At 45.9% G+C, this 24,231-nt stretch overlaps 1 protein-coding gene across 1 annotated transcript; it reads right to left on the bottom strand.

Annotated features, from left to right (window-relative positions):
- Positions 1-4,038: 4,038 nt before the first annotated feature.
- RGS13 (regulator of G protein signaling 13) lies at positions 4,039-16,482 on the bottom strand (the record flags this gene model as incomplete). Its single annotated transcript, XM_081114573.1, has 4 exons — positions 4,039-4,224; positions 5,285-5,451; positions 11,182-11,243; positions 16,418-16,482. The coding sequence occupies 4 exons, from the start codon at positions 16,480-16,482 to the stop codon at positions 4,039-4,041; spliced, it is 480 nt and encodes a 159-aa protein (XP_080970699.1).
- Between the last annotated feature and the right edge of the window lie 7,749 nt (positions 16,483-24,231).

The following is a 24,231-nucleotide window of genomic DNA, read 5'->3' as shown; positions in this document are numbered from 1 at the left end:
TTTTCTTTGTTAAATGGCATTTAAATATATACAATAAATATCAAAAATATAAGTCTTTGTTTTACGATGGTTTCAAATAGCAAAAAATTTCTATATGTGACACGGCACCAGAGTTAAGTTAGGGTTTTTCAAAATGCTGACACGCCGAGCTCAAAAGGTTCGCCATCACTGGTCTAGGATCTGCCAGGAAGGGCGGTCTGTCCATCAGCTCACTCAGTTTGCGTAGCATCTGCAGGGCAGTCTCTCTGACCCCCCTGTGGCCAGGTTTGGGTTCCTGTCCTTGAATCTCAAGGCTGGACCACTGACTGGCTGATGGATGTAGCATCGAACACCCTACTCATTGCATCTGACCACTCCATGCCTCTTTGCCTCAGGGCTAACCATGCATCCCAGTTTCAGGCGCAAGTGGAATAATGCACATGAGTATTTTCATGAACTACGAGGACTTTGTAAGTTGTTCTTCCGAAGGCGTTGTGCCCATACACTTAAAATGTGAAAATGCTACCGGTGTCAAATCCTTTTCACCAACCTACTTCTTAAATCCTTAGGAAAATGGTCGGGGGCCCCCCTCCCTTTTGGCTTTCTGTTAACATCAGGGGAGATTTCAATAAGCAGTTTGCCTGCTTATCAAACAAATACCTACGTGGTACCTGGTGACTGCGGGTGACCCTAACATCATTGTTCTCTCAGCTCATTTTCCTGTGCCGCCCTCTATGCCCGCGCTCCGCTTCCCCGGGGCCTTGCTTTCTTCTCAGCAGCAGGTAAAGCATTAGCACGAGTGTCTCATTTCTTGCTTAGAACTTGGATTCAGAGAGTTTATCGACTGTGACCAGCGATGGGAAACTCAGGTCCTCCCGTGGAGGGAGATATTTTTGCGCGGCGGGATCTTACGATTTTCTTCACGTCACACCCTATTATGTCTTTGAAGAAAGCGTTGTGTATTTCTTTCCTGTTATCTTTCTTCCAAAACGGGTAGAACCCCCTTTTGCAGTCAATGAAGCAATGGTGTGACTGATGAATTATAAATAGGAAAGTGTTCATCTCTGCCAAGACACTTGAATCTGAATTGTGCAAATCTCCGTCACTATCTCCTTTTGAAGATAAGACTAGTTTTATGTGGCGACAGTGAAGGCTTATCATGTACATCTCCAGAGTTTGAAAATATGTATCTAAAAATAGATGAGAGTGATGAATACGTCCAGGTTCTGATATTAGGAAACTAACAATATATTTTTAATGCATTAATCTCAAAGTACTAAGGATAAACAAGTATCATGTAAAACTGTGTTAATATGGATATATCCTTGTAGCCATTTGATAAATATCAATTTTTGAATTGTTAGAATAATGCATTTATTAATGAAAAAATATCCTACGAAAAATAAACAGGACTCGGGATATTGTTAAGTTTGAATGATTGAAAACCAGTTTGACTATCAGTGACCTGAAGCTCACCCTTCCACGTAGAATTCTTGAACAGATAGCACTTTCACTTGAAATTCTCTGTTCTCCAGTGAAAGCATGTCAGAACTCTCTTAGTCAGTGTCAAATGCAAAACAGAAATTTCATTATCCACTTTGTCACGATAACCTCAATTTTCAGAGAAATTACTCTTCAGAATGAGTCTAAGCTGGAAGAACATGATGAATGCATTAGCAATGGGATGTGATAAAACACATGCTGCATGTGACTCACACAGACCCCAAGTCCCACCTCCTTATTTCACAGATGGGGAAACTGAGGCTTCCTGGGACCAAGGGTACAAGGACATTGGGTGGGTGGACAGGCACCAATCCAATGGCTCTGTTCCTCAGTCGACAGAGTTTTGTTTCACGCCACTGCCTGGCACCTTGTTTACCCAACATGAGGCGAAGGCCCTCTGAGAGCCGAGCTGAGGGTCTGTATTTGGATGGTAAGCTCAGCACAGAAGCCAAACAATATTCTGGACTTTTCCTGTATTGGAGTACAAGGGGAGAAATAAGTAGTAAAGCAAGTTGGTCATTCTAATTCCATTCATTAGTTGTATCAGTGGCCAAATTTATTTGTTTTTTAAAAAATATTTTTTTTATTGATTTCAGAGAGAAGAAGGAAGAGGGAAGGAGATAGAAACGTCAATGATGGGAGAAAATCATTGATCAGCTGCCTCCTGCACGCCCCCTAATGGGGATCAAGTGTCCTGACCAGGAATCAAACCATTTCGTCCTGGTTTATACGTCAAAGCTCAACCACTCATAACCACTCATAACACAATTGATTATACTGTGGGTACTAAGTTTATCTGTTAATTAACTGAGCCATACCAGCAGGGCTCAACAACAATTTTCTCTTGCACAGCTAATTCTCTTTCTCAGAAATGAGCTCCCAAGTATGTATTCAGTGTTAGAATAATCCTCTGCTTCAGAAGAATTCCATTTCATTTTTTTTCATGTGCTATCGCATGGGTTTCTAGGCATTTTATAATAGTCATGCTAATGCAGTCAAATTTGAGACCCAAGAAACACATTTCATGGTAAAACTAAAGATCTTGAATCAGATTTTCCTACAGTTAGTTTTTCGGAAAAACAACTTGATATATTTTCTAGGTATTTTATTCATTAAAAGCATAGCCTATTTGTTCATGTGTATGAAGTATTTGTCCTGTGCTTTGTGCTGAATATATGGAAACAGACATGAGTTCTTTCCTCTGGAATCTTCTGACAAATTCTAAGCTGCTATGATAGGACAGATTAAAAAACCTTTTAGTGGAAAAATAACTTTATTGTCTTTGAAAAAACCCCACATGTTTATAACTTTTAAATTTATATTTGGATTTATTGATTATCAGGCCCATGATGAATTCACTTTGTGAAGAATAAAATTTCTGAAAGTATAGGAACCGAATTTTTTACCCTTATACTAATAAAACTACAGGAAGACATTAATACATTTTTAACAGCTTCGAATCATCAGGAATTTTTCACATGTAGAAGATATATGCAACATAGAAATTCAGTTATGAGCATAATAGTAGGAAAATTTTACAGGTCAAAACATTTCTCAAGAATCCATCTTTAAAAAATATTTGTATTGCTTTTTAGAGAGAGAGAGGAAGGGACAGGGACAGAAAAATAGAAACATCGATGTGAGAGAGAAACATTGATTGGCTGCCTCCTGCACTCAGCCTACCAGGGAATGAGCCCATAACCTGGGCATGTGCTCTGACCAGGAATTGAACCAGCAACTTATGGTGCACAGGACGATGCCCAACCAACTGAGCCACACCAGCCAGGGAAAGAACCCATCTTTTTGGTATCACTCATGGCATAACACAATTGATTGTACTGTGGGTACTAAGTTTATCTATTAATTAACATTATTAAGAGCACTCTATCAAAATGTTACATTCTGCTAGAGCAGCGGTTCTCAACCTGGGGGTCGAACGACCCTTTCACAGGGGAAAGCACATATATAATTACATATTGTTTTTGTGATTCATCACTATGCTTTAATTATGTTCAATTTGTAACAATGGAAATACATACTGCCTATCAGATATTTGCATTACGATTCATAACAGTAGCAAAATGACAGTTATGAAGTAGCAACGAAAATAATTTTATGGTTGGGGGTCCCCACAACATGAGGAGCTGTATTAAAGGGTCGTGGCCTTAGGAAGGTTGAGAACCACTGTGCTAGAGACACAACTTATATAGCTACAGCCTTTGAAGGACTAATCTGTACATTGTGACAAAATTTCATTAATAAGAAAACTTCCATCTGTTGATGACCACAGTAAAAACGTTAATAATATTGGCGTTGTGAAGAAAGACTGTCCTTTTTCAGAGCACTACTTAGGTATGCCATAAATTGTATTAGTCATGTGATCAGAGTTCTCCAGTCCATCCCTTCAGATGGGAACGAGAACTCAATTTATAGTTCCTTTCCTTGTACTTTATTCCTACTCTGTTTTGCATTGTGTGTGTGTGTGTGTGTGTGTGTTAGAAGAACAAAGCCAATACTTGCAATAGACTGCCTTCAGTTTAAGCTTCTGAGTGGTCGTCAGGAATTGTCATTGGGCTGAATAGTCTTCAGAAGTTGCTGGTACATCTCCGACTTGAGAAACCTGGGGTATGAGTCTCTCTCCATGTGCGTATACACGATTTTTTGAGCCTCTTCAAAGCATGTTGGAGTGGGTTCTTGAATATTCCTGATGATGGTTTCTCTTGTCGAACTGTCAATGTTAATCTGAAAAGTGAAATTGCAACCGTGGGCGGGATTAAAGATGAAAATGTAATGCAAGGGTTTAATGCATCCCCCCCTCTCCTGTTCAGTGGACTAGGGTTATTTTGTTTGCTGTTTCATTGGTATCTCAAAAGACATAGGAGGTAAACGCTTGGCTTCTTTAAAAGTAAACATCCACCTCCACATCCCAGATAAAAATAACACGCGCCCCAAAGACCGGGAAATCGCAGAAACCATTGCTTACTTGGGGAGGGTGCAAGTGGTTTGTTGGTGGAGTCTACAAACAAGGAAGTTTACCCGAGGAAGAAAGGGAAGTTGGTGCTATTTTAAACTTTGCCTTCCATAGTAGGCACGGATGTTGATTTCATGGACTGTGCCCCGAAATGGGAAGAAGGTGAAGAGAAGTGGAGAAATAGAGAAGTGGTCACTTCAGGAAGCCAAGTATTTTCCAGACGAGAGCTTTGAGGAACAGGTCCTCCAACGTAGGGCTGTCCTGGGTGAGAGGAATCTCATCTACCGTCCTCCCCCCTGATCAGAATTCTCGTTCCCCCTCGTCTCCCCACCAGGAGGAGTCTCAGTGTGTCTCTTTCCCTCATGACTCTGTTTTTTGCAGGCAGAGGTGCATGATGGGAAGTGATATCCATGTGAGCGTTTGCTGGCTTTGCTGGTTTTAAACTCAGGTGAGGGGGCTGCTGTGGAGGCACAGACTTTGCCCAGCACGACCGGGGATGTCAGTGTGCCTATTGATGGTAACCGTAGTTCCTTCTAGCAAAGCCAGTTCTTCTTTGTAAATCGCTCTACGAGGGAATGAAAATCATTTCATAAAGAGAGGCCTGGGAGCGACCTTGACCTCACTTTGAATCCTGATTTCTCCCCTTTTGCTCTGTGTGTCGCTGGGCAAGTTAGTGCACTTCTCTGACTCTCAGGATTCTTATCTGTGAAATGAGGTGAACAGCCCTGACTTCACAGCATCCTTGGAGGCAAGGAGCCCGGACCCTCTGTGTGCCTGGGCAGCAGACATGCACACCCTGATTTCCGTTCAGGGTCACGGTTGGCTGGGTACCTCTCTAGGGGACTGTGGCTGGATGTAGATCTTGTAAAGCTTCTTCGCCCGAGAGAGTCTGCCCCATCGCGAGGCGATTTTCTTGTAGGTCTCACAGGCCATCCAGAATTGGATGTTCTCGTCGCTGTGCTCCAGCTTCAGGTATGCCGCGTAGACTACCGGCCCATCTGAAAGCAATGGAGACATCACTTATTTTCCGGGGTCAAAGTCATTAACAACTCTGAAAAACAGATAATGCATTTAAAAACAAAGTCTGGTCCAGCCGGCGTGGCTCAGTGGTTGAGTGTCGACCTATGAACCACAAGGTCACAGTTCGATTCCCGGTCAGGGCACATGCCCGGGTTGTGGACTCCATCCCCAGTAGGGGGCGTGCAGGAGGCAGCCGAACAATGATTTTGCCTCAATCATTGATGCTTCTATCTCTCTCCCCCTCTCCCTTCCTCTCAGATATAGCAGGTGGTGCTCCTGGTGAAGAAATAACTGAATGGATAGGCAAGCCATTTCTGGCTTAACATGTGAAGCTGGGAGCCCATAATTTCCACTGTGTATCGGAAGAAACAGAGTTCTATGTTAACAAACAAAAAGCAACTTGATCTATTTTGTACTCAGAGGAATCTTGATTGAGTGTTTCATCAGGAACGGGAAATAAGGACTCTAAAATGGAGAAATGAGCTATGAAAGAGGGGAAAAAATGAGATACCAGATAAAATCTGCAGATCCTGGAATGAGAGTTAACCAGCTACTTGGATGGATTGAGTGGATGAGTGGGTGGATAGGGAGGGGATTTGGAAACCAATGATTTTGTATCCCAAATTTGCATTTATATTCGTATTTAGCTTAATTGTATAGTAGAATGTTGAGAGATGTTCATTCCAGAACCTGCCTGCCAATTACTGGGATGCTAATGCGTGTGTGACTGTATGATAGCCTAGTGAAAGCTGACGTGGACAGGAACCTGCCAGATATTTTAGGTCTGATTCCAGCATGTTCTACAGCAGTGATGGCGAACCTATGACACGCGTGTCAGAGGTGACACGCGAACTCATTTTTTTGGTTGATTTTTCTTTGTTAAATGGCATTTAAATATATAAAATAAATATCAAAAATATAAGTCTTTGTTTTACGATGGTTGCAAATATCAAAAAATTTCTATATGTGACACGGCACCAGAGTTAAGTTAGGGTTTTTCAAAACGCTGATACGCCGAGCTCAAAAGGTTCGCCATCGCTGTTCTACAGAATCCCGTCTTCATTAGATTAATGTGTACACGTAACCCCGGTGAGCAGCTGAAAACCCAAATGTATAAAAGTGTTCCAGGAATCTGAGTAATTCTTAAAGTCAGCAGGGAATGGCTCAGCCTAGCGTTTCTATTGACTCACACAAGTGAGTTACAAGCCTTTTCCAAGTCCGGCCACGGAGCCCTCTCTGACCTTTTCAAAGCTCTTCCTTCAAAGCTCAAGACACCGTGGGTGATGCTGCTCGAGGCAGTGAATGGGCGTCAGCACGGACCCGGCCATTAAACTGAGAAGAGGGAAGAAGAGGCCTGTGTCACGCACCGTGTACGCCTTTTTCTTGAAAACCACCGCGGCGCTTGGGGACCCTCTCGCGTGTTCTTTTTAAAGCAGTCGCTGACACGGGTGTTTCGATGACCCGCGAGGTGACACATGGCGGCACTTCGATGCCGGCGGGCGACCCGACACTGCTCTGGGCTGAGTCAGGACAGTGGCCCCTGTTCTCCCAGGGCTGTTTTCTGCTGGGCTGTCAAGCTCACCCCATCGTTGAATCCTCAGGGTGGCCTGTGCCTTGGTCTTCTGTCAGAAATGTGTCTAAAGCAGTTTTAAATCCCTTTTATTTTCCGTTGGCACCATCGGGGATAATGAATTCCACAATGCTACCAGCTTCTGTGTGACGTTTTTATAGCAAGTCTGTTTAATTGAAATTCTCCGGGTTGGCTTCTGTGGTATTAATCGTTTCTGGCCTTTTCTCCTCACGTCTCCTTGTTCTGTTTTGATAAAAGTAGCTCAAAGTACTGTGGGCTGTTTTTAAATACAGAAAACTTCTAAAAGATAACCATCATTAGCAATTTTTTATTTCCTTCTATGCTATGAACCCTTTGTTCATATTTAATTCCTGTCCAACTAGTATTAATTTGTTTACACAAACAGATACACACACAAGTCAACCTATTGGTATTAAACTGTGAAAGCAATTTTGTATCACTCTTGAATATATAACATCATGTGGCAAACATTTTTTCCTTTTTAGTTTTAATAGTCCACTGGAAAAAAAAGACAAAAAAATAGTCCATTGTAAAGCTAAGCTCTGATCTACTGATTTACCACAGTTATTGACTACGTAGATTGTTTCCCCATTTTAACACATTGCGGACCAGTAGTCTTATTGCTAGCTTTACCCAGTGGCCAGATACAGTTCTATTGAACCAGTACAAAAAAGTTTTACATAAATGTTACAGGCACGCTTTAAAATTCAATACCCATTGCATTTTGAAGTTATTTATTACATGTTCTTACAAGCTGGTATCTTTTTGAACTATGAGACTCGGTAAAACACTGTGTAACATGAAGCGAGAATTCTTGTGCTCTGTCTGCAATGTGTGAAGTTACAGATTACCCTACATTGAACATATTGGTTCATAAATCTTTGCATCTCTAATTATTTCCTTAAGATGCCTTTAAAGGAGCTGAGGTATCTCAGTTTCTGGAAAAATTACTCTGAACTTGCCATGTCCCTGTCAGTTGACACAGAGCACCTAGTACACACCTACTTAGATTACGTTTCACTCTGTACCGCAGTCTACTGCACTTATTGGCTTACATCCATCATGATCCCCCTCACCTGTACACCCTCACCTGCACACACTAACCTGTACACCCTCGCCTGTACACCCTCGCCTGCACACCCTCACCTGCACACCCTTACCTGCACACCCTCGCCTGCACACCCTCGCCTGCACACCCTCACCTGCACACCCTCACCTGCACACACTCACCTGCACACCCTCGCCTGCACACCCTCTCCTGCACACCCTCACCTGCACACCCTCTCCTGCACACCCTCTCCTGCACACCCTCACCTGCACACCCTCTCCTGCACACCCTCGCCTGCACACCCTCTCCTGCACACCCTCGCCTGCACACCCTCGCCTGCACACCCTCACCTGCACACCCTCACCTGCACACCCTCTCCTGCACATCCTCGCCTGCACACCCTCGCCTGCACACCCTCTGGGAACTGGGACTGCAGTTTCTTCATGGGCAGGTGCCCAGAGCCCACACACTGCAGGTACGCAATCAGAGAATAAATGCCTGTCATTCCAGCCCCTGTGTCCCTCCTGCTTCTATCTTCTAAAATGACTCGCATAGGTTTTGAAAAGTGAAGCAGAGCCTAATTATTCAGCATCCAGGAAAAGCACCAAAGACCAGAGGATTATTATACTTGGCACACGGTTACTTGTTGGGTTTCTGAGAGTGAGACAAAAAAAAATGTTCTCATGGAACAGTGGTGTCTCTGTTGTTGTTTTGTTTTGTCCCCTGCAAGGGGACAGAGAGCATGAGATATGAGCGAAGACGAAGGTGCTAAGTGGGAAAAGCTGAGGCAGGGCTGTGGGTAATTGGAGGGTTGGGGGAGGAAACCATGGCAACAGCAGGGATGAGCGGGGAGCTGCCAATCAACACCGCAGCAGCACATCTCTCCCCAGAGGAAGGGAGCCGGGAGGGGGCTCTGCCTCCGCATCCGGATGCACACGAGGGGACCACAGTGTCTCTCGGTGACGCTGAAAGTCCACCATAAAAAGGAAGGTGCCCAGGCCAGCCGAGGCCGTCCCCTGGCGTGAACAGCACCCGGCAGTGTGATGATCCTACACGTGTCAGCATAGGGTGGCCACGGCTGTCTGCAGGGGCTGTGATAACTGAGAAAGGGGGAAAGGGTGCTGTCTGGTTGGCAAACTCACTAGTCAACAGAGCCAAATATCAACAGTACAACGATTGAAATTTCTTTTGAGAGCCACATTTTTTAAACTTAAACTATATAGAGAGGTACATTGTTATTAACTTAATTAGGGTCCTCCTAAGGCTTAGGAAGAGCCACACTCAAGAGCCAAAGAGCCGCATGTGGCTCGAGAGCCGCAGTTTGCCAACCACGGCTCTAAGGTCATTCCTGTCGCCTAGAAGGCCCCCGGCTCCCGCAGGCAGGTTCACTCCTCGTGGTTATTCCAAGACACTCACCTCACTGACAGCTCGGGGCTTTTGGATCTGGGTTCCCCGCCGCTCGGCCTCTGGCCCAGGCCCCAGCGTGGCCGGCTGCTTCTCCTCATTCAGCGCTTAGCTCACATTTTGTCCCTCCTGACAGTTCTCTACTCCTCCAGCTGGATTGTCCTCTGATGCCCGCCTTTCTTTGTCCTGTGGCCTGGCTTTACTTTGTCCAAGGCGCTGGCCACTTTCTGGAATTCATTACTTAGCTCATTTGCTTGGTTGTCTGTCTCCTCCCTCTAGGGGGAGCCCAGGAGCTGAGCACAGTGACCTTGGCCTTGTTCACCCCAGTGTCCCTGGGGCCTGGTGGGTCTGCCGGACACAGGGCCGGCTGGATGAGTCATCCAAGGGCGTGGCTTATAGCTTTACTAAACTTCTTTTTGTTTCTATTAAACACACTTTGCTCAGATGTCAGTGGGCGACCTCTATTCTCATCTTGTGAGATTTTGGTTAATCAGTATATGTAGGAACCTTCTTTCTGTCTTTCTGCCTGACATTATAGATTTGGATTTGGATTATTTGTCAGTCTTGACGTTACTAGTATGAGGAACCCTTGGGTTTTCTGGGATGGTTGGCCTCCTTGTCATTTCAAAGGCATATTTTCGTGTCTTTCCTAGTCCTACTGGGCCTAGCCATCAGAAATACCCCTAGGATTTCCCCCCCATTTTTCTTCTTGGTGGACACCTAGTACCGTGATGGTATTTTTGGGCCCTGTTTGGTGTTTTGGTTCACCATCATTTCAGGAAAAGTCTTCAGTAATCCTCATATATTTTTTGTGAAGAGATGACTAATAGCTCAGACTATTTTTTTTTTTCAGGATTCATTTAAAAACTTACTATGACTTCTGTGTTCATTTGAAGACAGTTCTTCCCTAAAACCTTTGATGTTTGGAAGCTTGGAGTATTTCCTGTCATCTGCAGACTTGAAAATTTCGCGGGGTACTTTCTGCTTAATTCATTGTGGAGGTTTTTCTTTATGAGACCAGTTTTCACACCCAATCCCTAGGATTCCTGCACGGAATGGACAGTTGACATTGCTATGAGGTACCCCAAACGCACTGACTGCCCACATGGGTGCATGTACTCCTTCGTATTTCTTGCCTTGAGCCCATGACTTTATCGCCCTCCGATCCACTGCTGTCATTTTGCATTTATGCCCTCTGAATGCTGAGACTTACATAGAACCGTATAAGGCTCACTTCACTGAGACACTGATCCAGTCAAGAAATGAGCTCTGAGGCGTTTTAGCACATCACGACTCAAATGTATTCCCACTTTTGAAGGCACGAAGAAAAGCAAGTTGTTAATTAAAAAAAAATTTCTAACTTTAGCCGGCGATGGTGAGGGAGCGTATTTCAGCATGTTACTATTTAAGCATATTTTCCAAGGGATTTTACACATTGACTTGTGAGGAATAAATATTCACAGTGACTAATCTTGTTGTAATTAACGCCCAAGGAAATCATGGTGGTTGACAGGACAGACTATTTTCAGGGTTTCCTTTTTTAACTGTGGCTGTTGCCACGTAGACGGCGGGGAGAAGAGGGTCTACAGTCATCATCCAGGGTCCCCTTCCCCCTAAGAATGAAACCGACTGATTATTCCAAGATGACATAGACATGATACTCACATTTTGTCGCCATCAGCTTCTCAAAAGACTGGGCCCACTGTGACACTTCCTCCGAAGTAAGGCTTTGAAAAGAAGCAAGAGGTGCTCATTACACTAAAATATTCTCAAGGTTTGATACTACAGTGGGGCCTTGACTTACGAGTGCCCCGACTAACGAGTTTTTCGAGATACGAGCTGTCTCTCAGCTGATTTTTTGCTTTGAGTTGTGAGCTAAAATTCCGGTTATGAGCCAGCTTCAGATACCCCACCGCTAGTTGGCGCAGCGAACGTCAGAGTGAATGCCACAGCATCACGTGTCTCACTCGTTCACTGTTGATTTGACATACGAGTAATTGGAGTTACGAGCTCTGTCATGGAACGAATTAAACTCGTAAGTCAAGGCCCCACTGTATCTTGAAAGTAACACCAAAATATAATCACATGGCACCTGTGTGAGGTTTTGGATGGGAGTTTTACCTTCTTGTGATCTTTTCCATTTCATTTTTACTTCCTAAACGCTTAAACTTGTAAGAATTATAAAGGTATTAGGAAGTTGAAAATGTGATCAAATACATTTTTAAGATGATAAAGAATTATGTATAATAATAAAAGTATAATATGATCCTAATTAGACTGGACGTCCTTCCAGATGCCCTTCCGGATGACCTTCCAGATGAAACTGGGGCTGTGAGGGAAGCCCAGGTCCCCGGTGCAGAGGGAAGCCGGTGCTGGCTGCCGGGGGAAGGAAGGCCTACTCTTGCACGAAATTGTGCATTGGGCCTGTAGTAGTCCTATAAGATCCCTGTTCCCAAATTACCACTATCAATATTTTGATTTATTTCTTTTTAGTCTTTTTGTTGTGTGTCTGTTTTTAACTAAGAAGTAATCATACTCTGCTTGTGTGTTTGTGTTTGTGTATACCTTATGTGTATGTGTGTGTGTGTGTGTGTGTGTGTGTGTGTGTGTTTCCTTATATATATAGGGTGTGCCAAAAATGAATATACACTTTGAATAATTATTAATTCCAATGGGTTAAATCTGAAAAGAAAGAAACATCAATTGAGCTAACAGAAAAAAGTGTGTATACATTTTTTGGGATACTATATCTATCTATCTATCTATATAAACATATATATATATCTACACTAATAAAAGAGAAAAATGGTAATTGGCGTACGGCGATACCGTTTTCATTGGCTAATCAGGGCTATATGCAAATTAACTGCCAACTAAGATTGGCAGTTAACTGCCAACAAGATGGCGGCTAATTTGCATATGTAGGCACAGTGCAGGGAGGCGAAAGGGAAAGCAGGAAGAAGCCCCCTGCCACTGACAGTGATCGGAAACCCAGGGGGGAGCTAAGAGCTGGGGGGCAGGGCAAAGGCAGCCCTGGGGCTGCCTTTGCCCTGCCCCCCAGCCATGATCGGAGAATCAGGCGCCTTTGCCATGCCCCCCAGCCATGATCAGAGAATCAGGCACCTTTGCTGCCCTGGCCAGTGATAGCAGGAAGTAGGGGTGGAGCCAGCGATGGGAGCTGGGCACGGTCGAAGCTGGCAGTCCCAGGAGCTAGGAGTCCCTTGTCTGGGCCTAAAGCGAAGCCCACAATCGTGGCGCCCCCTGCTGCCACTGCAGGTCCCCGCTGCCCAGGCCGGATGCCTAGGCCAGAGGCGTTAGGCCTGGGCAGGGGCGGAGCCTGCAACCGCGGGGAGCTGGGGGTCCCCTGCCCAGGCCTGACACCTCTGCCGGAGGCCTCAGGCCTGGTCAAGGGGCCGATCCAGTGATTGGTGATCGGAGGGTGATGAGGGTCAACTCCTCTGGCCGAGGCCTCAGGCCTGGGTAGGGGGCGGAGCCGGGGATTGGGGGGATATGATGGTCCCCTTGCCCAGGCCTGAAGCCTGGGTCAGAGGCGTCAGGCTTGGGCGGGGGGTGGAGCAAGCGATCAGAGGGAGATGGGGGTCCCCTGCCCAGGCATGATTCCTGGGCCAGAGGCCTCAGGCCTGGGTGGGGGCCAGAGCCAGTGATCGGGGGGAGATGGGGGTCCCCTGTCCAAGCCTGACACCTCTGGCGGAGGCGTCAGGCCTGGGCAAGGGGCCGATCAGGCGATCGGAGGGTGATGGGGGTCAACGCCTGAGGGCTCCCAGTATGTGAGAGGGGGCAGGCTGGGCTGAGGGACACTCCCCTCCCCCCCTCCACCCAGTGCACGAGAGAGAGAGAGAGAGAGAGAGAGAGAGAGAGAGAGAGAGAGAGAGAAAGAGGCAGGCCTGATGCACAAAATTTGTGCAAGAGTAGGCCTTCCTTCCCCTGGCTGCCGGCACTGGCCCCCGGGGCCCTGGCTTCATCCAGAAGGATATCCAGAATGATGCCCAGTCTAATTAGCATATTGCCCTTTTATTATTATAGATATATATATTTATAATGACCTTTTTATATGTCTTCACAGTTGTCTTAATAACCATTTGTAGTGTTGTAATTTATAATCTTTTATATTCCCTACCATTTATCATGATTAAGGAGTATTCTACAAGGGGCATTTCGTAGTTTACATAATTATTTCCAGTGAGCAGTTTGATGATTTTCCACTTTCACCCTTAAAACCCACTGTGGCCCAGCTGTGAGAAAGGCTTGCCACGCCCTCACAGGTAGAGTAACTCCTTACAGCGGTTCTCAATCTGTGGGTCGAGACCCCTTTGGCGGTCGAACGACCCTTTCACAGGGGTCGCCTAAGACCATCCTGCATATTAGATATTTACATGACGATTCATAACAGTAGCAACATTATAGTGATGAAGTAGCAACGAAAATAATGTTATGGTTGGGGTCACAACATGAGGAACTGTATTTAAAGGGCCAGAAGGTTGAGAACCACTGCCTTAGGACATTAGCAGGAGTGGGATCCAGTGGGCCGAAAGGTGCACCTTTTTTAGGGTCTCGGTACAAATTGCCAAAGTGCTTGTAAAGGGTTAGGCATTGTATGCAGCAACGTGCTTGCCTGCTCATCTAATAGAATCTTAGTTTATCCACGTACCCTATTTGATTGCATTCAGATAATAAAGTTATGTATAGATATATTGTCTATTATTTGCTATAATTTTTACATGTTGAGGGGTTTAATTTTATTGCTGCGAATAACATGTCAAGTTACATTTCACTTAAAACAGTATTTAAAAAAACCGTTTACCATTTAGAAAGTGTCCGTGAAAGATGCTGACTTGAAGGCTTTATTTCTGTTCGTTTTGGGGGGCTTTTGAGGTGAATTGGCAATGCTTCCCTATCAATCATCTTAGTTTCCCGCTGTCAAAATACTCAGTGTGCTCATTGCCATTGAGCTTATGACCCATTCCTAAGGTCCCCGTTTTTAGTAGCTGCATCTCCCGAAAGACAGCTTGTGGACACACGCTCCCACTGTCCCCCGGACTAATTCTGGCCCCGTTAGCCCCGTAATGAGTATTGATGGAACAGCCACTGGCATTAGCAGGTACCTGATACCATGAAGGGAGATTAGGTAAAGAGGTTAAAAAATAACCTAGAACATGGAAAACTATTGGGAGTCCTTAAAAAAAAAGGTCAAATAGATTTTGTTTTCTAAAATTTTAGGCGCCTCTTGCCGGTATTAGGTGGACTGTTTGCAGCAGCACGGAGGCTTAGCAGCGCACTGCTGTGAAGATTGCTTTAAAAGCCACCTTTCCCTGAAATGGTATCTGACTCACTGTTCTTTTCTCTTATTAGAACTTGAGAGAAGCAGTTGCCTAAAACAACCCTGCCAGCCCGGTGAGGCGGGCCAGCGCTGGGCTGGGTGTGCTGCCTTCTCCCCGTTCTCCCCGTCCTGCTCACTGAGGAGGGACTGAGACCCACAGCATGGGCTCACCCGCCATCACTGCCACGGTTTAGCTTAAAATTTGGTGTTGCTAATAGTTGGACCGAAGAAGTCTTCGGCCTCTCAGATTCCTGAGATTTATGGGGATAGGAGACTATAGTTGCAGACATTATGGTTGGGGATAAAACTGTGGAATGACATCTCTTTTTGGTTTAAACCCATTTTTTTTTTTTTTTGCTTGTAAGTTTTTCTTAGTATCTCACAAGTTCTACCCTGTCCCACGGCCATCTGGGCGTCCTCATCAGAACTGTTCTAAACACCTTTGCCCCTTCCACCCACCCTGATTTTTAAATCATCACCCAAGGATATTTTCCCCCATTGATTTTTTAGAGAGAGTGGGAAGGAGGGTGGGAGGAAGGGAGGGAGGGAGGGAGGGTGAGAGAGAGAGAGAGAGAGAGAGAGAGAGAGAGAAACATCCATGTGAGAGAGAGACATCGACTGGTTCCCCGACCAGGGCCAGGGATGGAGCCTGCAACTGAGGCACGTGCCCTTGACTGGAATCGAACCAGTGGCCCTTCAGTCTAGGGGTCAGTGTTCTGACCACTGAGCAAACCGGCTAGAGCACTCACTCAGATTTTTAAAGAAAAGTTCTCCTCTTTTGTGTCCCTCCTGCCCACTTTCTTCTGGACAAATAGGCTGACTGTGCCTGTCAGTGCAGCAGCCACACCTGGTCTTGTGACTCGCCGAGCTTGGAGTCTTCCTGCCTCCTCCGCCCACACATGACAGCTTGCAAACATTTTGGGGCATTTTGCTGCTTCGGGGCATGAGCATGCATGCCGGGAGCCGTGGCCAGAACCGAGGTCTCCACGTGGGCTAGGTTAGGCACTCACGGTTAGCCCAACAGGGACCCTCCACCCAGGCCTTCTCTGAGCTGAGCAGATCCAATCACATGGTTTGCTACCTTTATCAGGCCTTACACTTCCCATGTTGATACGGTCACCGTCTCCCCCCCCCTCCCACACACACACACTCCCCAATATCAAGCATACTTGGGGAGCTTGGTAAGCATTTGGCTTCACTCCTAGTCTCCCCTCTTCCACCTGGGGATGAAGATTTTCAGAACTCTGCAGGTGGAGGATTTGAGCCAGGAACATTTTGGATCAAATAACTTCATTTTAAGATACTATAAAACTTAAAAAAAAAAATCTAAGAATGTTTACTCATAACGGACTCCCTGAAAACATCTAACTTGCCGAATTCTCAAGTATGAACCACGAATAACGAAAACGGGACCTTGTGTAATAGGTGGTTGGTCCTCTGGGGGAGTCACTCGTGCGTGAATGCAGGTTTTACTTTCTGAGCAAACTGTTAAGAGAGCAGTTGAAGGCATAGACCCCCGGTGAAATGCTTTAGCATGGCCATCGAACGTAACGGCTTACTTACTTTGAAGGGGGCCTCTTCGACGCATCTCTGCACATCGTACACACCCAGCAAGTCCGCCTGCTCATTTTTCTGAAGAAATACAGCATCCACTGAGTATAATTTAGTCATTTAAAATAATTACATGTTAGGAGTGCATTTCTAAAGAGCGCACAGAGATAGCACGTTTGAAGTTAATGGGCTACAGTCACTGGTCAGGGGTGAGGATGACAGGAGAATAAAAGGACTCATCTCATAACTATTTTAGGGGAACGCAGATGCTTTGAGTTGTGACTTTAGGACTCATCTGGCCCACCTGTCCGTCAAAGGGCTCGATCCCCAGTGTGGGGTGCGCAGGAGGCAGCCAATCAATGACTCTCTCTCTCATCATTGCTGTTTCTAGCTCTCCTTTTCCCTTCTTTGAAATCAACAATAATAATAATTATATATCTGTAAAAGATTCCTCATCTCTGTGGTCAGCTCCAAGAGGCCGATTCCCCAAACGCTTGCTGCTTATCTTCTAAGTAGGAGGGTGGCCAAGAGCTTCCTCTTTCGATGCCTTTCCTGTCAGTGGAACCATCATCCCTGCCCTCTCCTGGGTCTTGCCTCCTCCCCTGCCTGTGGACCACCTGTGACCATCGGTCTTAGACCTCGCTGTCTCTGTACCTACTGCCGCTGTCTCTGTACCTACTGCCGCTGTCTCTGCACCTACTGCCACTGTCTCTGTACCTACTGCCGCTGTCTCTGTACCTACTGCCGCTGTCTCTGTACCTGCTGCCGCTGTCTCTGTACCTACTGCCGCTGTCTCTGTACCTACTGCCGCTGTCTCTGTACCTACTGCCGCTGTCTCTGCACCTACTGCCGCTGTCTCTGTACCTACTGCCGCTGTCTCTGTACCTACTGCCGCTGTCTCTGTACCTACTGCCGCTGTGTGTGCACATCGGTGATCGCTGTACCTGAAACCCATGCCTGTTTACAAGTTATGGTCTCTTTTATGGCTTTAACGGAATTGCTTAGCAAAGGCAGGACAGTCTTAGGACGCGACGCCCACTTGGGTCAGAAACACAGCAAAGGTAAAGCCATTTTCAACCTTGGCCAGTTTGGCTCAGTGGATAGAGCCTCGGCCTGTGGACTGAAGGGTTGCGGGTTCATTTCCAGCCAAGGGCACGTACCTCGGTTGCAGGCTCATCCCTAGCCCCAGTCAGGTGTGCGCAGGAGACAACCAATTGATGTGTCTCTCTTTCATTGTTGTTCTCCCCCTCCCCCTCGCCCTCCTCCTCCCCCTCGCCCTCCCCTTCCCTTCCACTCTCTCTGAAAATCAATGGAAAAATATCCCCAGGTGAGGATTAACAACAAGAGAGTAATTTCCAAATGCACCAGAATTTAGGGGTCCCCACAGCTCCCGAGAGGTGACAGAGTATATTAAGATAATTCTGGGTCCTGACGCTAAGCCTGAGTTCAGGCTCTTAGCTGTGCGATCGTGGGCATAGCAATAAAAATGTCCCCATTTCCCCTTTCCCTTTCCCAAGTGGAACTGTAAAGTCTGTTCCAGTTAATCTGATGTTCATTCAGCTTCCCGCACTCCCTCTCATTCAGGAAATAGTTCCTAAGCTTTTTGTGTGCGTGTGCGTGCATGTGTGCATGTGTGCGTGTGCATGTGTGCATGTGTGCATGTGCATATGTGTGCGCGCGTGTGTGCATGTGCATGTGTGTGTGCGCGTGTGTGTGTATGCACAGGAAACACATTGTCAGACTGCACTTCTTCCTCTTTTTAAATTTCTACTGAGACCCTCCTATGCTTTCCCCGGTGGAGCTCACTCCATCAGCGTGTCAGCCTCCTCCCTGCCCTGCTCATTGTCCCTTTCCTGCGTCACCCTGTTCCTACATTTCTGTTGTTCACATACTATGTTAGTGGCGGGAGTTTGAGCTTTAGAATGAGCTGGGTGTGCTCCGGGGGTTCAGGCCCTTGGGGGTGCGTGAGTCCTGCCGAAGGGATGGAACTACCAGGGGGGCTTGTGTGCTCAGAAGAACTTGGGCCAAAGGATGAGAGGACAGCCCAGCCAGAGCGTCCCCTTGTGGATGATGACCTGAGGTGTCCCCTCTATAAAGACGTTCTTTAGGAGTAGAATTTGATTAATCTGTTCCATTGATAAACTCAAATTTGTTTGGTTTGTCATCAAATCCAATTAAGACCACCTTCAGTTAAATTATGCCCTTGGAATTAAAGCATACGTGGTCATTCATTAGTAAAAATACAAATTAGCCTCAAATATTCCATTGAACTGAGGGTTTTGTTTTTGCAAAAAGAGAGCGTTCCTTGTGAAAAGATGGTTGAGCTGATATGATACAGAATTGATTTAAAATGGATGAACTCACCGAGCTTTGAGTCAACAATGATCATTTTTCTCTCGTGGTGGTGGTATGATTTGTGGGAAAATTCCATGGACCTAAAAATAAAATAGTGACAAAACCAAACAAAAGCAGAAAAGGTTATTGTGTGCTTCCTGGAGAATGCATTTTTGGTGGAGATTTCTATAAATACCCCGCCTTACAGTTTCAGGAAAAAGTCAATAGTTTATTCACTTTGTAAGTATTGGATGGTTATCCCTACTTGTGATTTGTTAATTCCTTATCTAGAAATTTATTTTATGGGTAGTTATAAAAATTACTATATTTTCAGTATCTATGTTCCATCCCTTATTCTTTAAATATGTTTTGTTTATCGAAGGTTAACATCATGCATTAATTTGCCCATCTTTTTTTATTTTTCAGCATTCTCTTGGTAAAACTAGTGTGCATTTTTAGAATGTAACTGTATTTAGAACTAGTTTAGGTCTCCATAATGATTTTTTTCTCAGTGTTTCCTCCTGATTATTTTAAAGAAAGCATACATTTCATCTATAGAATTTAATTCTTAGAGTGGGATAAATGCATAGACAATGAATTGAGTTGTATATGTATCATGCCAGTAATAGATTCAAGTTTCCCCCCAGTATTTAAATGGAATCTTTCTCAAAGCAATATGAAAATATAAATGAATTTTCTTACATTGAGCCTTTTCACGTATTTAAAATTTTCCATCCTGATAGGCAATTGATTAATCCTTTCTGCAGTATCTGTATTTAAGTGTGTTTCTTTATATTATGATGTAGCATGCCACATAAAATTTAGGAAAATCTAGAGCAATTTACATTTTTGTGAGGTTTTGTTTGCCACGGCACACAAAATTCTTGCCTTTTAAAAAGCAAGTAATTTGGGTGTACTTGTGCTTAGGCACAACATTAAGGAATGAAGAAATTCTATAAAATCGAGATCAACAATGCTTCCTATAAACCTTTCAACCTGGGATCAATACAACTAATTAAATGATGGAACTAATTTGATAAATGCATGATTTTCAAAACAAACAAGTCTGAAATATCTGACTGTATATCTTTATCAAAACCTACATGCACATATACACACAAAACACCCATAAAATGAAAGACCACACATACCTTCCTCTAAAACTGTAATATTCCCTTACCGCCCAATTGAGAAGCTTCATTTGCACATGTGTGACTGTAAGGGTTTTTTTTTTTTTAAATATTATTTGTTTTGTTTTGTTTTAGGTATAGAAAGCCTAGGCCAGGACAACATACGTGTTCACTAGTCTGTTTTCCTTAGACGAAACCTGCTAACATTTCTCACAGCCCTGCGGTTGAAGTAAAAATCCACTAATTATTGATACCAAGCTAATAGTGTTGTATCCATCAACCACGTTAGAGAATCTCATACTTACAAGTGTACCCTGCAGAGCGGTCTGCCATGCTAAACTCTATTTCCTCTTCGCATGATCCTTTTGAGATTAGGCTCTGAAATGCCAGGAGACAGCCAGCATTTTATTTTCCCAGGCATGGAAGAGCCTTTCTGCCTCTGCTCCCTTTGGGGGCCCTCTGGTCTCTGCAGGGAGGGCCTGTGCTTATAGACGCCTCTATGCAAAGAGAGGCTGGGCTGCATATGGAAAGCAGCCCCGGGGGGGGGGGGGCCCCCAGTGCGTGGCTGATAAAGAGGCGTTATCTCACAGTCTCAGCCCATCTGACGTGTCATGTGATTGGAAATCTTCAATGTACGAGTCAAACCTTTTCTCCAAAACAACTCATATTTCCAGCTGTGGAAAATGTATAGCTTCCACTACAACCTCCCTTTTAAAGCACACAGGGAACTGACTATCTGTCTGTAGGCTACCAGGGCACACATTGGCTATCAAATGATTCAGAACCGTTCGAATCAGCCTGTCCGTTTGCTACAGATTACTAAGGACTACTAACAGTGGGAAGATCTAAGTAAGGGGGTCTCTGTTCTAGCCCAGCCTTTCTAGTTGCTTCAGCAGGTCCTCAAGGGGCCGTTCCTGAACTCTCTGTTATTCTCCAGTTTCTTAATATTATCAGTTAACAATCTGGACTGAACACAGTGTTCCAGACAGGGACTAATGAATGCAAAGTATGATGAGATGGTTAGTGTTCTTGTCCTATATCTGATCCAACCGTGTGTGTGTGTGTGTGTGTGTGTGTGTGTGTGTGTGTGTGTGGTGACATGCTAGAATAAATCAGCAGGAAAGAAGATGAGAGTGTAGTTGATGGAGTGTTTCTTAAAGTATCTGGGAGCCTAATGAGGTAGAAAGAAGGTGACCTTGTATTTCAGGGTTTGAGGTTCATACGTTTGGGACCAGAAAAGGCCGACAAGCTCCGTAAAGCCTGCAGCTTGTTAGACGGTGCAGTGAGGGAAGGGCGGGAGTGGGACTCGTTGGGAAGGGCCCAGGTTGTTTGCTGAACGCACTCAGGTTTGTGGGTTTCTAGTTGTCCACTTCCTTCCCTGTCTCAGGACCTTTGGGTAGCTGTCTAGGCACCCGACCTGAGATTTAGGAATATTTCCTCTTTTTCATGGTTGGGTACAAGGATGCCTGTTTCAGCCCAGCTGGTGTGGCGCAGTGGTTGAGCATCAACCTATGAACTAGGAGGTCACAGGTCAGGGCACGTGCCTGAGTTGAGGGCTCTCCAGTAGGGGGTGTGCAGGAGGCAGCCGATCAGTGATTCTTGCTCGTCATTGATGTTTCTGTTTCTCTCCCCTTCTCTCTGTAATCAATAAAAACGTATTTTAAAGAAAGTTAAAAAAAAAAAAAAAAGGAATGCCCATTTCAGAGCTTGATTGACAGAATAAAACACGGGGTCTTTCTCTGGAGTGAATACTGGGGATCCACGTGGGCTGAGAAACAAGAAACTGCGGAGGGCCCTAACCGGTTTGGCTCAGTGGATAGAGCGTCGGCCCACGGACTGAAGGGTCCCAGGTTCGATTCCGGTCAAGGGCGCGTACCTTGGTTGTGGGCACATCCCCAGTAGGGAGTGTGCAGGAGGCAGCTGATCGATGTTTCCCTCTCATCGATGTTTCTAACTCTCTATCCCTCTCCCTTCCTCTCTGTGAAAAATCAATAAAATATATTTTAAAAAAAAGAAAGCTGTGGAGGGCAGAGTAAGGGAACGGTAGGTACAGGGGTCCTGGGAAGCCCCAGAAGCAGGTGTAGATGGTGTGGCCCATATCTCAGTGTTTGCAGTGTCTCTGGAAAAGGGTAGGCCGAGTGCAGTTCATGGGGGCAGAGCGGTGTAATCCTCAGCGCCTGGAGGGGTTGCCCTGCCTCGGAGATGCCGGTCTGGGCAGGTCACAGGGTCATCGGGCGCCCATGTTGCCTGTTCAGAGAGCCTTCCTGAGCTTCGGTCCTTCCTGGGATCTGCTTTCTCCCGAGTATTTTCTTTTATATTTTTTTAAAATAGATTTTTATGGATTTCACAGAGGAAAAGGGAGATAGAAACATCAGTGATGAGAGAGAATCATGGGTCGACTGCCTCCTGCACGCCCCACACTGGGGATCGAGCCCACAACCTGGGCACGTGTCGTGACCGGGAATCGAACCCTGACCTCCTGGTTCATAGGTCGACGCTCCACCATGGAGCCACGCCGGCCGGGTCTCCGCTCCTGCCTCAGCGACACTAAGTCCACAGGCTGCACGCTTCACTGCGCAAAACGAAAGGGTCTCTAACACGGTGCTTCTGTAATGTTCCAATTCAAAATGAGCGTCTTCACACGAGCGGAATAATGAGCCTGGCTCCGCACCCCGGAGCCTTTCCCCCCGGTCGCTTCCGCCTGCGTTGCCTTCTCCGTGGGGCGTCTCTGCAGAGCCACCGCTGTGCGTCTTCATGGACTCGATGCCCACATCTCGGGGTGCGGCCTCCCCTTCTGCAGCCGGGAGACGTGTCCTCTCTGCTCGCTGCCGACCAAAAACAGTCTAACCTCGGCCTCTGCCCTGTGTGAGGCAGAGGCTTAGTGACAACATTCATCAGGACACCTGACACCGTTGCCAGCACAGAGTGCACTTCAATAGCAGTTAAAATTAGACACCAGTGTGGTCTGCGTTGATTCAAACGACTTGCTCTAAAGACGCCTGATGGCAACGACGGTTCTGCCCGTCCATCCATTCCCGTCGCTGACGTCCAGTCATTACGGTTTCTCCTTGGTGGCTGCTCTCGGTCCATCCTCTCGGGCTTTCAGGGACATCAGGGGTGCTCTCAGGTGCCTGACCTCCAGTTTGCAACTGAAAAGGGGGGAGCAGTCCTCCTTGGATTCCATTTTCTCCCCAGCGCTGACTGGCCTTGTCCATCCCGCCCCTACCAAGGAGACTCCAGGTCAGCGAATCTCTTATTGTTCTCCCGCAGGCTGTTCAAGGCAACATTAACAGCTCTGAAAGCAATGTTCTCTTTCCTGGAAAAAAGGAAACAGCTCGAGGTTGCTTAATTTGGAGTAGTGTCTATTAGCTTTTTGTACACGCGTGGTGTTTCTCCGTGTGACCCTCTGCAAACAGGGCTGCAGGCACCTGCTCTCTGTGAGGGAGACTGGCAGTGGCTTTGTCAGGCAGCCCAGGCATGTCCAACCTGGGACTGCTTTGCTATTTTCTCGGCGTGGCCAGCTCCTGGCCCACACAGGGAGTGGGACATGCAAGTCATAAACCTAGGAGAGCGTGCACCTGGCATTGTGCCGAGTCAGACATGTTTGTCATCCATTTTTGCAGGGAACTAGTTTGACCTGTTCATGATTTCGCTGAAGATGTAGCACATTCAGGGCCCTGGACTCAGCTTCCTACCTGGACAGCCGGAGTTTGCTGGCTTGCCAAGGGCTCCCAACAGCCAGCCCTCTAAGTAACGGAGGTTAGCAAATGCCGAGCTCAGCTGTACGCTCCATGCTAGTTCACCACTCAGATGTGAGCCTCCGTCTGCTTTCCCTTGGAGACATTCCTTACTCTTTGCAAAGTTAACTGCAGTTAAATGGGGTGGGGTGGGTGGAAGGTATATGTTATATTTTCTCTAGTAATTTGAGGTGTCCGATAGTGAGATCTTTCACGATATGTCTTGGCTACCTCAATCCATCGTTTCTTTCACCTAAGGTAATGTGATATATTCATTTTTTAATAAAACTAAATGCAATGAAACAGCAAGACACTGGCACTTCCTGATTCCCTTGCTATCTCAGATAGGCAGCACCGTTGTTTGCTTCTTGAAGTGAGGAATGCCTTCAGCAGACCGGGCCCGCCGGTGTGTGGTTGCAGAGCCAGGGCCTGCCTGGTTTCTCACCTCCCAAACAACTCACTGCCCTGTTCTTTATGTGAGCCTGCCACTTCCTGCAGGGTTTGTGACTTTTCTGCTGTAGAAGAGGCTGAACAAACACCTGTGCCATATTTCCTACCTCATTATTATTATTATCATCATCATCACAGGGATGAATATGTCTTCTGCAGATCACTATTTAAAAAC

This window comes from Myotis nattereri (assembly GCF_964212035.1).
Source record: "Myotis nattereri genome assembly, chromosome: 20".
In the NCBI taxonomy this organism is placed as follows: Eukaryota; Metazoa; Chordata; class Mammalia; order Chiroptera; family Vespertilionidae; genus Myotis; species Myotis nattereri.
This window is presented reverse-complemented; position numbering and strand designations above follow the sequence as displayed.